This window comes from Ictidomys tridecemlineatus, chromosome 2, assembly GCF_052094955.1.
Source record: "Ictidomys tridecemlineatus isolate mIctTri1 chromosome 2, mIctTri1.hap1, whole genome shotgun sequence".
Classification (NCBI taxonomy): Eukaryota; Metazoa; Chordata; class Mammalia; order Rodentia; family Sciuridae; genus Ictidomys; species Ictidomys tridecemlineatus.
The window spans coordinates 10,782,227-10,797,012 of NC_135478.1; the positions used below are offsets into that span (position 1 = coordinate 10,782,227).

The following is a 14,786-nucleotide window of genomic DNA, read 5'->3' on the forward strand; positions in this document are numbered from 1 at the left end:
ATATGAAAGTCTATTTGCCAATAACATGATTCTATATTTAGAAGACCCCAAAACACTCCACCAGAAAACTTCTAGAACTCATAAATAAATTCAGAAAAGTAGCAGGACATAAAATGAACACCCACAAGTCAGTTGCATTCCTATACACTAATGATGAATCCGCTGAAACAGAAATTAGGAAAACAGTAGCTTTGAAAAAATAAAATACTTGGGAATCAGTCTAACCAAAGAGGTGAAAGACCTCTACAATGGAAACCACAGCACACTGAAGGAAGAAATCGAAGAAGACTTTGTAAGATGGAAAGACCTCCCGTGTTTGAAGACAAGGGTGGCCCCAGGTCCACCCCTGATTCACAGCCACCTGTCAGGCTCCGGACACTCACCTTTGGCAACCCGAGCCTCAGCTCCAGACAAGCTCAGCAGAAAGCAGAGTCCTGGAACAGAAGGGAGAGACATGAGAAAATTGAGGAAAGATTCCAGTAACTCCTCCAAGGACTGTGTATCAGTTAACAGAGAGGACATGTGGCAGCTGGTGGCTGTGAAGTGAGGAGGTGGGAATTATGATTCTTTTGAGTAAAATGCAACATGCCCCATGATGCAATCTCCCCTTCATCTGGCTTGTGAACGATCCAGTAAAATCTATCTCGATCACTGCTTCAGTTTGTTGTATGTTGCTATTACACAGAACCAGAGAGTGGGTATTTATAATGAGCAGAAATTTGACTCATGCTTCTAGAGGTTAGGAAGTCCAAGTGAGGTGCCCGTTATATTTTTGTGGTTAGAGGTGCCTTGCTGCATCAAAACATGCCAGAAAGCAGAACTGGAAGAGAGGGCGAGAGGGGGTGGGGAGAGGAGGGGGGGTGTCATCCTTTATAGGAAGCTTCTCCTGTGATCATGAACCAACTCCCCGGGTCATGACATGAAATCCATTCTTAAAGGTCCCACCTCTCAAAGCTGTTGCCCTGGGGATTAAGTTTCCAGCACACGAACTTTGGGGGAACACATCCAAATCACAGCACTCACTAATGTCTCCCCCCATCATTTTATTCTGGTAACCTACACATGACATAAAATTACCCTCATCATTTCTAAGTGGAGTTCCGTACAGCAGCCACCCCCACCCTTCTCCATAACTCTTTTCACCTGGAAGAACTGAAGCTCTCAACTAGGAATCACCCTCTATCAGTCATTAATATCTTGGGGTGGAGCTGGGCAAAGCCCAGTCCTGTCTCCATAATACCTGGGTCAGTTAATTTCAGTTACGTTGTCTCGGTTGGGTAAAAAGATACCTGGAGAACTGGCCGGGCTTTATACCTGGGTGTGTGTGAGGTGCTTCTGGAGATTGGCCTGAGTTGGTGGACTGAGTCGGAGGACCTCCCCGCTCCCTTATGGAGGGCAGGAACCATACAGGCTGAGGGCTGGGCAAAGGGAAGATGACCTTCCTCTGTCTCCTGGGGCTGGGGCACCTGTCTTCTCTGCCCTTGGATGCCAGACAGGACTCCAAGTTCTCTGACATTTGGATTCTGGGACTTTTGCCAGCAGTACCCTTTCCCATCCCCCGGGTTCTCGGGTCTTTGTCTTTGAACTGAGAGTTACACCATCAACCTCCCTGGTGCCGAGGCTTCTGGACTTGGACTGAGCCACACGGACATCCCTGGGTCTCCACTTGCAGATGGCCAGCTGTAGAACTTCTCAGTCTCCATAATCATGTAAGAAAATTCCCCAACAAATCCCTTCTCAAATCTATCCCTCCATCCACCCATCCACCCACCCTGGTTCCTTTTGAAAGTTCTAGGGAAGAATCCACGTCCTTCCAGCTTCTAGAAGCTACCTTCCTTCTTCGGCTCATGACCTCTTTACCCATCTCTAGATCCAGGTCTGAGTCTCAAAGTCCAGTAAATTTATTTGGTCATTTTGGGTCAATCCAGACCAACGGCAGGATTTGGGAGAAAAGTCTGGCAGTGATCCTTCAAGAATTGGAGAAAGAGTGATATGAAACCCGTCGGGACCTCCAAGCGATTCTGATGGCTGCTATGACAAATGACAGTGAACTTAGTGGCTTAACTCAGCTCAAACATATCCTCTTACGGTTGTGGAGGTTGGACGTCTGGAATCAGTCTCTCCAGGCTAAACTTTTGGCTTTGCTTTTTCTAGCCTGTAAAAGAGGCCCACGTTCCTTGACTCACTCCACCTTTAGATTCGCCATTGTGATCTCTTCTTTCTGGTTCCTGCCTTCCCCTTGTGATGACATTAGGCCCACGTGGATAATTCAGGATGCTCTTCCTGCTGAAGTTTGGATCTTGAGTGTCCCACGGCCCACCATCTGTAAAAGCTGAGTTGCCAGCCCATGGTGTAATTGGGAAGTGGAGAAACCTTTAAGAGGTGGAGCCTAATGGGAGGAAGTTAGGTCATTGGGGGCATGCCTTTGAAGGGGACTGTGGGACCCGAGCTCCTTCCTCTCTCTTCCTTTTCACCTGGCCACCATGAAGTGAGCAACTTTGCCCCACAGGCTTTCCCTTAGTGGTGTCCTATTTCATCACAGATTCAAAGAAATGAGGCCCAGCAAGCCTGGCCTGAAATCTCTGATTTTTCTGTGAGCCCAAATAAGTCTTTCATCCTTTAAGTTATTTATATCAGGTATTTTGTTATAGCCATGGAAAACTGGCTAAGATAGCTACGAACTGCTTCATGGCCTGACCCTTCCATGTTTCCTTAAAAACTCCCTTCCTTTTATTTTTGTGCAACAATTAATTGTTTTTTTTTCAAGAGTACAAGTATGTTTATTTATTTATTTTTTATATTTATTTTTCAGTTTTTGGCAGACACAACATCTTTGTTTGTATGTGGTGCTGAGGATCGAACCCAGGCCGCACGCATGCCAGGCGAGCGCGCTACCCCTTGAGCCACATCCCCAGCCCAGCAACAATTAATGTTGCAGCAGACACTTAAGCTTCACACCTTCCCAAATATAACTAGTTCACAGAGCCAGTTGGTAAAATATATGTCTGAATAGAGTAGCTCCTTGTCTGGGCACTGATATGTTTAAGATGAGTCTTTTTGCAAGCTACTAACCCCAAACTTGCTAATATGGGTGAATGTGTCTTAAATTAGAGTTTCCAAAGGGTCATTCAGCAGAGCGGAAGCCCAGAATTCTATGAAATTAGAAGTCACTCCTTGACTCATTTTGTGGATGAGGAAAGAGGTCCTCAGGAGTTAAGTTGCTAGGACTCTCGTTGTGCAAGGTTGGTGAGGCTGTTTAACTTCTCTGTTTCCTTATATGGTCCAGCAGAGCCTACTTCATGAGATTGTGGTGAGGAGCTAAATTGGGGAACATGTGGAAGGTGTTACATGCACCTCATCTTTGCTACTTCAATTATCATTTGGATTAGAATCTATTTTAATTCTTGAATTGATGCCCATTCCACCACACAAGCTGCTTCTGTCCAATGATGTGGGCAGGGAGTCCATGGATCACTGAAATTCACAAACAATCCATCTTAGAAATATCCAGGACTCTTCTTCCAGTTGAAAAAAAAAAGCAACCACAAACAACATCAAAACAAAAACAAACCAATCAAAAAACAAAACCAGGAAAAATCTTGCTTGGAGCTTGTCTCACCTTGGATTCCACAGATATATACCCTTGCTTGGAGCTTGTCTCACCTTGGATTCCACAGATATATACCGAACACCTTTTATATGTGAGAGTCTCTGCTGGAGGCTGCAAGGGTGAGGACATTTGCCTCCAAGTAGGTGATGTATTTTGATAGTTTCAGAAGCAGGCAATAGACTTTAATATCTAAGAGGCAGTGACACTTCTAGCAATCCACATAACTTCTCCACGATGCCATTTCTCATCTACGTGTGTTATAATGAGTGGAAAGCAATTTTAGCCCGAAGTCAGGCTTCTTTAGGTGCTTTTTAAAAATTATTTTTTAACCAATTTTTTGGTAGATGGACAGAATGCCTTTATTTTATTCATTTATTTCTACATGGTGCTGAGGATCGAACCCAGTGCCTCACTCATGCTAGGCAAGGGCTCTGCCCCTGAGCTACTGCCCCAGCCCTCTACAGGTGCTTAATGAAATGAAGCTTTGATATCATTTGATCTAGAGCTGGAAGGATGGATGGGGGTTTCAAAAATGGGGTTTCAAAGAGGTGGTCACTAAAGCCATAGAATCACAAGAGACAGGGAGTGGAAAGACTGAGGTCTCCAGGCAGAATTCTGTGGGAGGAGCAGTATAGTACAGATCTCAGGCCAGAAGCCTTGGGTATGAATCCTGTCTCTCTCATTTGAATAGTTCTCAGCTGTTTGACCTCAGACAAAAAAACAACCTCTCTGTGTCCACATCTTGTCATCTGTGAAATGGGGATAATAGTGCCCCCCCCCTGCCCCCGTCTACTGTGAGGATTAAATGGGATTGCATGGATGCCCTTCACTTCAGCGTAAGGTTACATTCTGATAAACCCAGCACAGTTGAATATCACAGGTTGATACACATAACTTAGTGATCAGCACAGCTTAGCAGAGTCCAACTTCAACGAGCTCAGAACACTTACCCCGGCCTTCAGTTGGGCAAAACCGTCTCGCAGAAAACCTATTTATAATCCAGGGTTGGATATCTCATGCAATATTCCAGCACTGCCCTCAGAACTGTTGTCTAGGTACACTTCATTGCCAGGTTGGAAAATTGCAAGCTGAACCCTCATAATTTGGGGACTATCTGTACATGTTGGATGCACGGTGAACACTCAAAAGTGTTGGTCATTATAATTAATATTCTCGGCACAGGAAAGAGAAAAAGGAGGAGAAAAGAACAGCATGATGGGGAGGAAAAGGAATCGGGGTGGCGCTGGTGCACAGGGTATTCAAGGCAGGGAGGGTGGCAATTAGGAGAAAAAAAAAACAGGAGAAGAGGGAGATGACAATCTCACTGGACTGGACCTTGTGGACAATGTCAGGGAGAGTCAACAGCCTCGTGAGATTCGGGTGGAAGCCAGAAATGAAGGGGGAGATGGAGAGAATATTCAAAGCAGAAGGAAAACCTAGATCATGATGGAACCAAGTAACCCCTTGATGGGGAGAATATTCAAAGCAGAAGGAAAACCTAGATCATGATGGAACCAAGTAACCCCTTGAGGGGGAGACGGAGAGAATATTCAAAGCAGAAGGAAAACCTAGATCATGATGGAACCAAGTAACCGCCGCGCTCACATACCTGCCAGAAGTGACCCCTGCATTCTGTGGTGCAGGCCTCCTCCTGTGCCCTCAGCCAGCCACCTCTGCAGTCTCAGGGAGTCTCATGAGATTGGACACAGGGATCGCAAGGTCGACGGAGGCAATTGCTGGTCTAAAAGTGACTTCTCTTCCTCTTTCATCATCAGACCCAAGTTTCTGTGGTTTTCTTTTGTGTGTGTTTACTTCTGACACCTTTTGTGTGCTCGTTTTCTTAGGGTTCCTGGCGGTGGGTTTTCCTGGTTTTGTTGATTGCCTTTGGGATGACAGGGTCTGCTGCCTCCAGTCCAGAAAGGCTCTCGGGTTACATTGTGTGGCCCCAAGACCAGAAAGTGCCTTTGGATTCAAAACAGATTTTAAATGATCTGTGGTTTCTGAGAGGGATAAGCCAGAATTCAGGGTGTTTGTGTTGACAATTAAAGTTCCTAGAGGAGTCATTTTCCCAATTCTTGGAAATCTGTGTCCCCCCTAAGCAAATGACACTTTCTAGTTCTGACCGGCGTCTCAAAATATGGCATAGGGCAATACATTTTTTTTTTGTAGTTATTTGGGGGCAGTCCAAAATGATGAAAGGCTTTGGAGGAAAGGTCTCTCAACCTTTCCCACCTTTAATCAATATCTACCAGCCTGGTGTGGTGGCCAGTTATGGCCTGGAGTCCCAGCTCCTTGAGTGACTGAGACAGAGGGATTGCTTGAGTCCCGGAGTTCAAGGCCAGCTGGGGACCGTAGTGACACCTGGAGTCAAAGAGAAAATTTTCTAAGACAATGTTGTTCAATGATCTGTGGTACATCTAGGAGTAGAGCAGAGAATAAAATAGACACCTTATTTTTAAACTTAAAAATTTAACATATATTAATTGTACATCGATTCCCACACACGCATGGTATCTGCTCTGATCAAATCCACTCCTCTGCACCCTTCCTAATGACTAGTACTCAGTACTCTACCTTCAGAGTGGCTTTTATTTAGTTTCCACCTGTGAGAGAGAACACGTGGTACTTGTCTTCCTGCAGACACAGGCTTTCCTACGTACAGCCAAGAGTTGGCGGGCAAGCCAGACCCCCAAAGAGGCGTAATCCACACAGGGCTGGGGCCCCTTCACGCTCCAGTGTACACCAGGGGATGTTTCTGTGAACATTCAACCATCCAAGATCCAAGAAAGAAACACACCACAAGCCAAAACAATCCACCACTCAAGAAATACACAAAAAACCATTATTCAAGTATCAAAACAAAGAATTTTATTCATAATGTGTACAGAAAAAAGGCTTAACGTCATTTTTTCTCTTTTTTTCCCCAAGTATGAAGCTGCTTCCTAAAGTCTTTTTTAAAAAATATTTATTTATTTTTTAGTTGTAGTTGGACCCAAGACCTTTGCTTATTTATTTTTATGTGGTGCTGAGGATCAAACCCAGGGCCTCACCTGTGCTAGGCAAGTGCTCTACTGCTGAGCCCCAGCCCCAGCCCAAGTCTTATTTTTTTTTCTCTTTGAGTTGTGTTGGAGAAGAGTTTGGGGAACATTTGAATCACTGGATTTTTTTTGGGGGGGTGCTGGAGATCAAACTCAGAGCTTTGAGCATGCAAGACAACTGTTCCCCCACAGAGCTGTTGGATATTTTAAAGCAGGGGTGGTATCTTCATATATTTTCTGCTGCTATAACAGAGTCCTCGAGACTGGGTGGTTTATAAAGAATGAAAGCCGGGTGCAGTGGCACACACCTGAAATCCCAAAGGCTCTGGAGGCTGAGGCAGAAGGATCGTGAGTTCAAAGCCAGCCTCAGCAATGGTGAGGCACTAAGCAACTCTGCGACACTCTGTCTCTAAATAAAATACGAAAGGGTTGGGGAGGTGGCTCAGTGGTTGAGTGTCTCTGAGTTCAATCCCTGGTACAAAAAAAAAAAATCAAGATTTATTCAGCGTGTGGTTCTGGAGGCTGGGAGGTCCATGGGGGTTGAGTGGCAAAGGCCTTCTTGTTGGGGACTCTACAGAATCCCAAGGTGGTGTACAGCAAGAGGGGCACATATAGAGTCAGGGCCATGCTGGCTTTTATTCTTATTTTTTAATGATTTTAAAATTTATTTATTTTGCATTACAATTCTTAACCACGCTGGCTTTTATAATAGACCCAGTCTTGAGATAACCCCTTAACCCATCAGTCCATAAATGGATTAATCCATTCATAAGGACCACACCCTCATGACCTACTCACCCCTTAAAGGTCCCCCCCTGGATCCCACCTCTCAAGGTCTCACAGTGGGGTCTGCATTTCAGGGTGATGATGTTCAAGCCATAGCACGTGGTGGTGGATTGGCTTGCATTTTGGGGAGTTTTTAGGAATTTTATGGATGGGAGGTGGCAGGAGAGGATATGAGGATCGAGTCTGATCCGGGCTAAGCTCATCACCAGTGCAATGGCCTCTGGTCATCTTCCATGGCATCTCCATCTTGCAGCCCGTTACCTATCAAAAGACACCAAGCTTTGTCACTCCCCTGCTTGAAACTCTCGGGGATGGAGGCGAAGCTCAGTGGTAGAGCACCTGCCTATCATATGCAAGGCCCTGCTTTGCATCCCCAGCACTGTTTCCAACAATGGGAATCTCCAGGCATTTACACACCTCAGAGCCCAGATTCAAGCCTCACCCCAGGAAGTGCTGTTCTGTTTTAGGTATAAGAGATGAAATCAGGAACAGAACAGACAAAAATTCCTGTTCTTGTGGCACATACTATTTGTATGTGGCACATACTATTCTATCTGGAATCTACACCCACACCTAACTCTTGGCCACCTAATTCTCAAAACCCAGAAGAGGCATTTCCGCAGGGCTGCCTTCATTACAGCTCCAAGTGTAGCCCATACGAACTGATAGGAAATCGTCATGGTTAGCTCACGCTGCCAGTAAGCAGGTCCTGAGGTAGGTGTTGGGATGTCCGTGATTTTCTGGGGATAGGCAGGAGTTGAGATGCATTTGATCTGTTAGGGGAGGGACAGAAGCTGAGACGCCCAAGAGTTTTGGAGGAATAGGGATGAGGACGCAGGTAGTCACACCCTTTTGCAGGGTGAGGGTTGGAAAGCACATGATTTGTTGAGGGAATGGAAGTTGGATGTACATAATTTTTTGGGGGGTGATGGGGTGTTAAGGTGAGATTACAATAAATCACTGAGTTGCTCTTAAAGCAGGAGATGGAAACTTTCTTCACCAGCCAATGGTCCGGATCCACCAGCTGGCGGGCCAAGGGGTAGGCTTCACCTCATAGGTGAGTACCCCTATTATAGTCCAAAACCATATTAATCATAAGTGGCTGTTGCTATGATTCAACACCATAAACAAACGTCATGAGATCTAAAATCATAAGCGGAAAAGGGAGTGGGCCAAAATGACCCTAGTGGAGTACAAGTTCAAGAATGGTTACCAATATCTAGACAATCAATCTCTGATAGGGTATATTGTCCAAGAAAATTAGGCACCAAAGAGAGAACAATTTTACATTGTATAAAGTTGCCATTTTGAATTGCCAAACATGCTCTGCCAAGCAACTACTGATGGGTACGGAGACAGAGCTTTCCCATTGGAAAAAAAGCATTTCTTACATATGGAGTCTCGGGGCAAAATGTTCGGCCATTGCCCATATAGCCTGGCCCATAAGAGGGGCACCTAACTTGCTGGGGGTGAGATTTTGGACACACAGGATGTTTGGGGGATAGAGTTTGGGATGCCCATGATTTTGGCAGGTCATTGCGGGTTGGATACATGGTTTGTCGGGGTAGTCTCAGAAGAGGGGTACTGAGGAAGCAGGATAGGGCAGGAAGAGGAGCTAAGCAAGGATGTCTTCCCAGCAGAGGTCAGCCTCAGCCTAATCCCATGGGAGTGCTGGACCATGCACCCACATGTGGATCCATCCTGAGGCTTGGGTTTATACAGGTCTGCATCAGTCCTCGGCTGTGAGCTGCCATGGGATGAGGTTCAGACACAACCTGAGACATGCGGGGCAGAGCCCCAGGAGCAGGCACTGTTTGCTCAAACCTCTCTCTATCAGGATTTCCTATCGTCTCAGGCATTGCCACATGGGTTGTGTGAAGGTCACTTCCTCTTCATTTTAGAGTGTTCAAAATAACAATCATTTCCTATGAGCCACACCATGTAATGATAAAGACGGGGTGGAGGGCGTGGTGAGCAGTTTCTGCATGATTTTTAAATTTTTACATTTTTTATCTTTTTAAAAATTTGAGACAGGGTCTCCCTAAGCTATCAGGCTGGCCTTGAACTTGCAACCCTCCTGCCTCCACCTCCTGAGTAACTGGCATGCACCATTGCATTGGTAAATTTTTTACTTTTTTTTTTTTGCAGTGATGGAGATCAAACTCGGGGCCTTGTGCATGCTAGGCAAGCCCTTTATCATTGTGCTACATCCCCAGCCCAATCTTTTACTTTATTTATTTTTTAATATTTATTTTTTTAGTTGTAGTTGGACACAATATCTTTATTTCACTTATTTATTTTTTATGTGGTGCTGAGGATCAAACCCAGGGTCTTGCACATGCGAGACAAGCACTCTACTACTGAGCCACAACCCCAGCCCCTCAATCTTTTACTTTAAATTGACAAATAATAATTGCATATATTTCTGGGGTGCAATGTGATGTTTTGATAGATGTACACATTGCAGAATAATTATATCAAGCTGGTTAACATTCATTACCTCCCATAATTATTTTTTATAGAGAGGACATTTATAGAGAGAACATTATAGAGAGTCTATTTTTTAATTTGAATTATACCATATTATTAACTATGGTCACTTTGCTACTCGGTAGGTCTTGAACACTTATTCCTACAACTTGTTCATATTTCAAAATAAGTGAAAAGGAGTCTGAAGTCTCTGAACACTGAAATGATAAATGTTGGAGAGGATGCAAATTCTAATTACCCTAAATGGATCATTACACATCCTCAGCACGCATCAAATTATCATATTGTAATCTAGAAATATATACAAGTATTATAGGTCAGTAGGAGTCAGAAGGCACACAGTAGCCAAATTATGGAACCAGCCTAGGTGTTCATCAATGGACAAATGAATAAAGAAAATATTATACACACACATACATACATATATACGATGGAGTTCATTCAGTCATAAAGAAAAAGGAAATTATGTAATTTTCAGTGAGATGGATGGAACTTGAGACCATTATGTCAAGCAAAATAAGGCAAACTCGGAAGGTCAAGGTTACTATGTTTTCTCTCATATGTGGAAGCTGGAGAGGAAGAAGGAAAAGCAAAGTGGGTAGAATCTCATAAAAACCAAAGGGAGATGGATAGAGTGAGGAAAGGGACCAGGGGGAGGGAGGAGGGAAGAGAAAGGGGAAATGCTGGGGGCAATGATATTGGTCAGATTATATTGTTATACTGTGTGCATGTATGAATATTTAACAATGAATCCTACCATTTTGTACATACTGTAATGCACCAAGTTAAAATGTGGGGTAAAAATCAAAAAGAATAAAAAAGTAAAAGCATGTTCACCAACAGCGACAAACAACCCCCACAAACCTCATTCCTCCCGTGTAGTGTTTGGTCTTTACCCCACACTGCCACCTACTGGTGAAACTAAGGAGCGGTACTTGAAGTTGCTTTGAGAGCTGTTAGGACCCTGAGCCAGGTCTAAACCTTCAGGATACCAAGAGTTGAGGGAAACCCAGAGAGATGTCAGCTAGTTACCTTTTTTTTTTTTTTTGGTGCCAGGGATTGAAGTCAGGGGCACTCAACTACTGGGCCACATCTCCAGCCCCATTTTGTATTTTTTAAAATTTAGAGACAAGGTCTCACTGAGTTGCATAGTGTCTTGCTGTTGCTGAGGCTTTGAACTCCTGATCCTCCTGCCTCAGCCTCCGGAGCTATAGGCATGCACCCCTGCGCCTGGCAGCTAGTTATTTCTAATGTCTGTGGAGAGTGGTGACTTGAGCCATGGCTTCTGATTCCCTCCTGGCTGCGTCTGCCTGGAACTGCCTGAGCAAAGGTGAAGGTCAGGATGGCCCAGTTGCTATGGTAACACTGGTCCAGAGGAGGATGCACATGAAGGCGCGCAGCTGTATCACTGGGAACCTTGAGCTCAGGCACCAAGCCCTGTGGGTAGAGAATCCTGGGCATAACAAGAGGACCTTGAAGTCTCACAAGCTTTGCCACGTCCTTCAAATTGCCTGCTTTCCTGAAACTTTCCCACGAATAACCTTCTGGTGACAAAACCTATATAATAAACATGCTGAGCTAGCTCTGGGGTCAGTAACGCCTCATCAAGGCTTGGCTGTCCCACTGGGCCCCACCTTTTCCTCCATGTGAGTCTGTTTATCTTTCCTTCATCCCCCATTGCCCCTCCAGATTCAGAATTAATGGCGGGTGCTGATTGTGGCAAATGTCATCTTAAATCTATTATTGTATTCTTATTACACTTGAAAATTCTGGCCCAAAGATACTCAAGTTAATAAATTAAATTTAGTGACCAGTGCATGGAAATGGGAGTACTTTCCACATGAAACAGTCTTCACAGGTACCCACGCACCCGACCTCCATCAACGCATTTAAGATAAGCTGCCTCAGTGCTCAGCGATTTCCTGTCAGCTCGATTCATTTTACTCAATATTTATTTTCTCACATTTAAAATGGGGTGGATCTTGCCTCCAGATACTCTTTCTTTTCACTGCCAGTTTATTGAGGTTTAGTTGAAGAAAATAAAACCTGTATATATTTAATGTGTACAATCTGATATTTTGAAATAACTCTGAAAATCAAGCTAATTAACATATTTATCACCTCAAATAATTTTTTTTTGGTGTGTGATGAAGACACTTAAGTTCTGCCTTAGTGAATTTCAAGCACACAATGCACTGTGGTTAACTGCTGTGTGTGATCACTTCAGAACTCCCACATCTCACACAGCTGAAACTTCATACCCTTGAGCTCCAGCTCCCTCTCTCCCCTCCATCTGGCCACTGGCAACAACCCTCTACTCTACTATTAATTTATTTTGGTACTGGGGATTGACCTCAGGGACACTCAGCTACTGAGCCACACCCCCAGCCCTTTCTATATCTTATTTAGAGACAGGATCTACTCAGTTGCTTGGGGGCTTGCTAAGTTGCTCATGAATGCGAGGCAAGCACCCTACCCCTGTGCTACATCCCCAGGCCCATCCAGTTTCAATCTAGAACAAATAAGGCCACAGTGAACATCCTCATGTGCTAACACACTCAGGAAAGACAGACACTGCAGCGTTCCAGGGTTTGTAAGGTTCCTGTGTCTCCCGTCCCTCTGCCACAGCAGGCTTCCCTGCTGCTGCCGTGCTCCTGAGGACACACCTGTGGTGAGCAAAGGGCCCCCAGATAGGAGATCTTGGATCACTGTAGAGAATCGGATGTGACTGCATGCGTGCTTGCAGACGAGATGCTCTGCAGTCCTCGGTGGAGCTTGCCTGCAAACAGGATGTTCTACCAAGTGGGATAGGAGGACTCTGAGAAAAGAACATTACTTGCAAACAAGAATGTTTATCTCTTCTTAAAAAGGAACAGAGCTCAGAATGCTCCAGCCCAAGAGTAGATTAAGACACGGTCAGCAAGTTACTTCTGATTAGTAAGTTACTTCTGCACACAATGTTTTGCAAGCTTATAGACCTGAGTCATTGCTGTTGGAATGTTGCCTTCTTTGTTGACAATACTATAAAAAGACTACTGTATTCAATAAAGGAGCTTATTCTGCTTCTTCTTCCTTGCTCATGGTGTCCTGTGTTTGAGTTATTTGCAACAGATCACTGTCTGGAGAGATACAGGGGACAGTACATGTGGCCGTAGCTGTAGCTCACCAATTAGTCTACTGAGGGGCCATGACATTTCTTAGGCAGAAGACATGTGGGGCCACTGTTATGTCATCGGTGGGTGTTGGCATTGAGCCCTAGGAACACTGAGTGCTTCATGTACTTTGTGTGTATGTGGGGCACACCAAGAACCTCCTCATCCTCCTCTATTTCACACACACATAATCAACTTACTTTTAATTCACATGTCTTATGAGTCTCATTGATCCCATTTATTTTAATTAGGAAAGAGAGGATTACTAAAAAAGATTGATATAAGGTTACTTTATCAAAAATATAATGATAGCAGCCAATATTTACTGAGCACTGTAAGTGCTTCACACACAGGTGCTATACCACCCAATCCTTAGTGAAATTCCATTATTGTTCCAATTCTACTATATTTTTAAAGGAAATAAGAAAATTTATTTTGAGCCAAGTATGAGTGACCATGGACCTGACACAGATTCAAGTTACCTTGAATAACTGGTTTCACTGTAGAAAAAAATTAGATGAACTTTTACAGTCCCAGAACAAAATAAAGTAATAATCAATGCATTTACCAATTACATGGGTGGGAGCCTCACCTGGGTGGGCTACAGCAAGGTGGGACTTTCTTGCACTGGTTCTAGGTGTTATGGCATTCTCAGCTTTACCACTCACACCATTATTGTTCCCGTTCAACAGTTTTAGACTGAACATGGAGAGAAGTTAGATAGATTGTAAGTTGGTTAATAAGAACCAAACTCCAGGACTCCTAACCATTATACCATCATATCCTTGAAAAATATAAAGCAAAACCTGTCAGAAATACACCTGCATTTTCTTTTAATACTTATTTTAATCAGCTTTTCCACTGCTGTGACTGAAAGACCTGAACAGAACTGTTGTAGAGTAGGAAAAGTTTACTTTTGGGGCTCAGAGGTTTCAGAGGTCTTAGTCCATAGAAGGCCGGCTCCACTCCTCGGGCCTTCAGGTGAGACAGAACATCATGGCAGAAAAGTGTGGCAGAGGGAAGCAGCTCACATGATGATCAGAAAGCAGAGAGAGATCTCCATTCACCAAATACAATATATATACTCCAAAGCCACACGCCCAATGCTCCACCTCCTTCAGCCACACCCTACTAGCCTTCAGTTACCACTCAGTAAATCCCTATCAGGGGACTAATTTGTTGATTGGGTTAAGGCTCTCACAACCCAATAATTTATCTTCTGAACCTTCTTGCATTGTCTCACACGTAAACTTTTGGAGGACAACTCACATCTAAACCATAATAATCTAAAGTTCTTTTTTAATCAATCTGGAATTTATTTTTTTGAATGATGTGAAATAGGGAACTAATTTGGTTTAATCCTTTAGCCAACTGACCCAATGGCTTCCTTGTTTCAGTGATTTTGATATTTCCTCTAAGATGTGCTGGATACCCACATATGCCCAGTCTGCTTTGGACCTCTGTCTATTCTGACCTCTGTCTATTCTTATGATAAGAACATATTTATGCCCCTAATCTCTTGCCATGGCTCATTATTCAAGTGTCCTCGGATTGCATATTTTCCCCATGACTGTTTTAAACTACACTACACCTCCAACTCACAAGGGTCCTCATCCTCCCCACTGGGCATTCCCTGAATCTTAATAGTCACTCTTAAGGACCCACCTTCAATCAACTTTTCTATGCCAGATTTCTTCATATTTACCTTCA

At 44.1% G+C, this 14,786-nt stretch overlaps 1 protein-coding gene across 1 annotated transcript in view; it reads right to left on the bottom strand.

The window, feature by feature from the left end:
* Adgre3 (adhesion G protein-coupled receptor E3) overlaps nucleotides 1–529 on the bottom strand; it is a 30,735-nt gene extending 30,206 nt beyond the window's left edge. The window contains exon 1 of the mRNA XM_021733821.3: nucleotides 384–529. Coding sequence (XP_021589496.2) covers nucleotides 384–522 — 139 coding nt within the window. The 5' untranslated portion in view covers nucleotides 523–529. The remainder of the gene's footprint in view (nucleotides 1–383) is intronic.
* Between the last annotated feature and the right edge of the window lie 14,257 nt (nucleotides 530–14,786).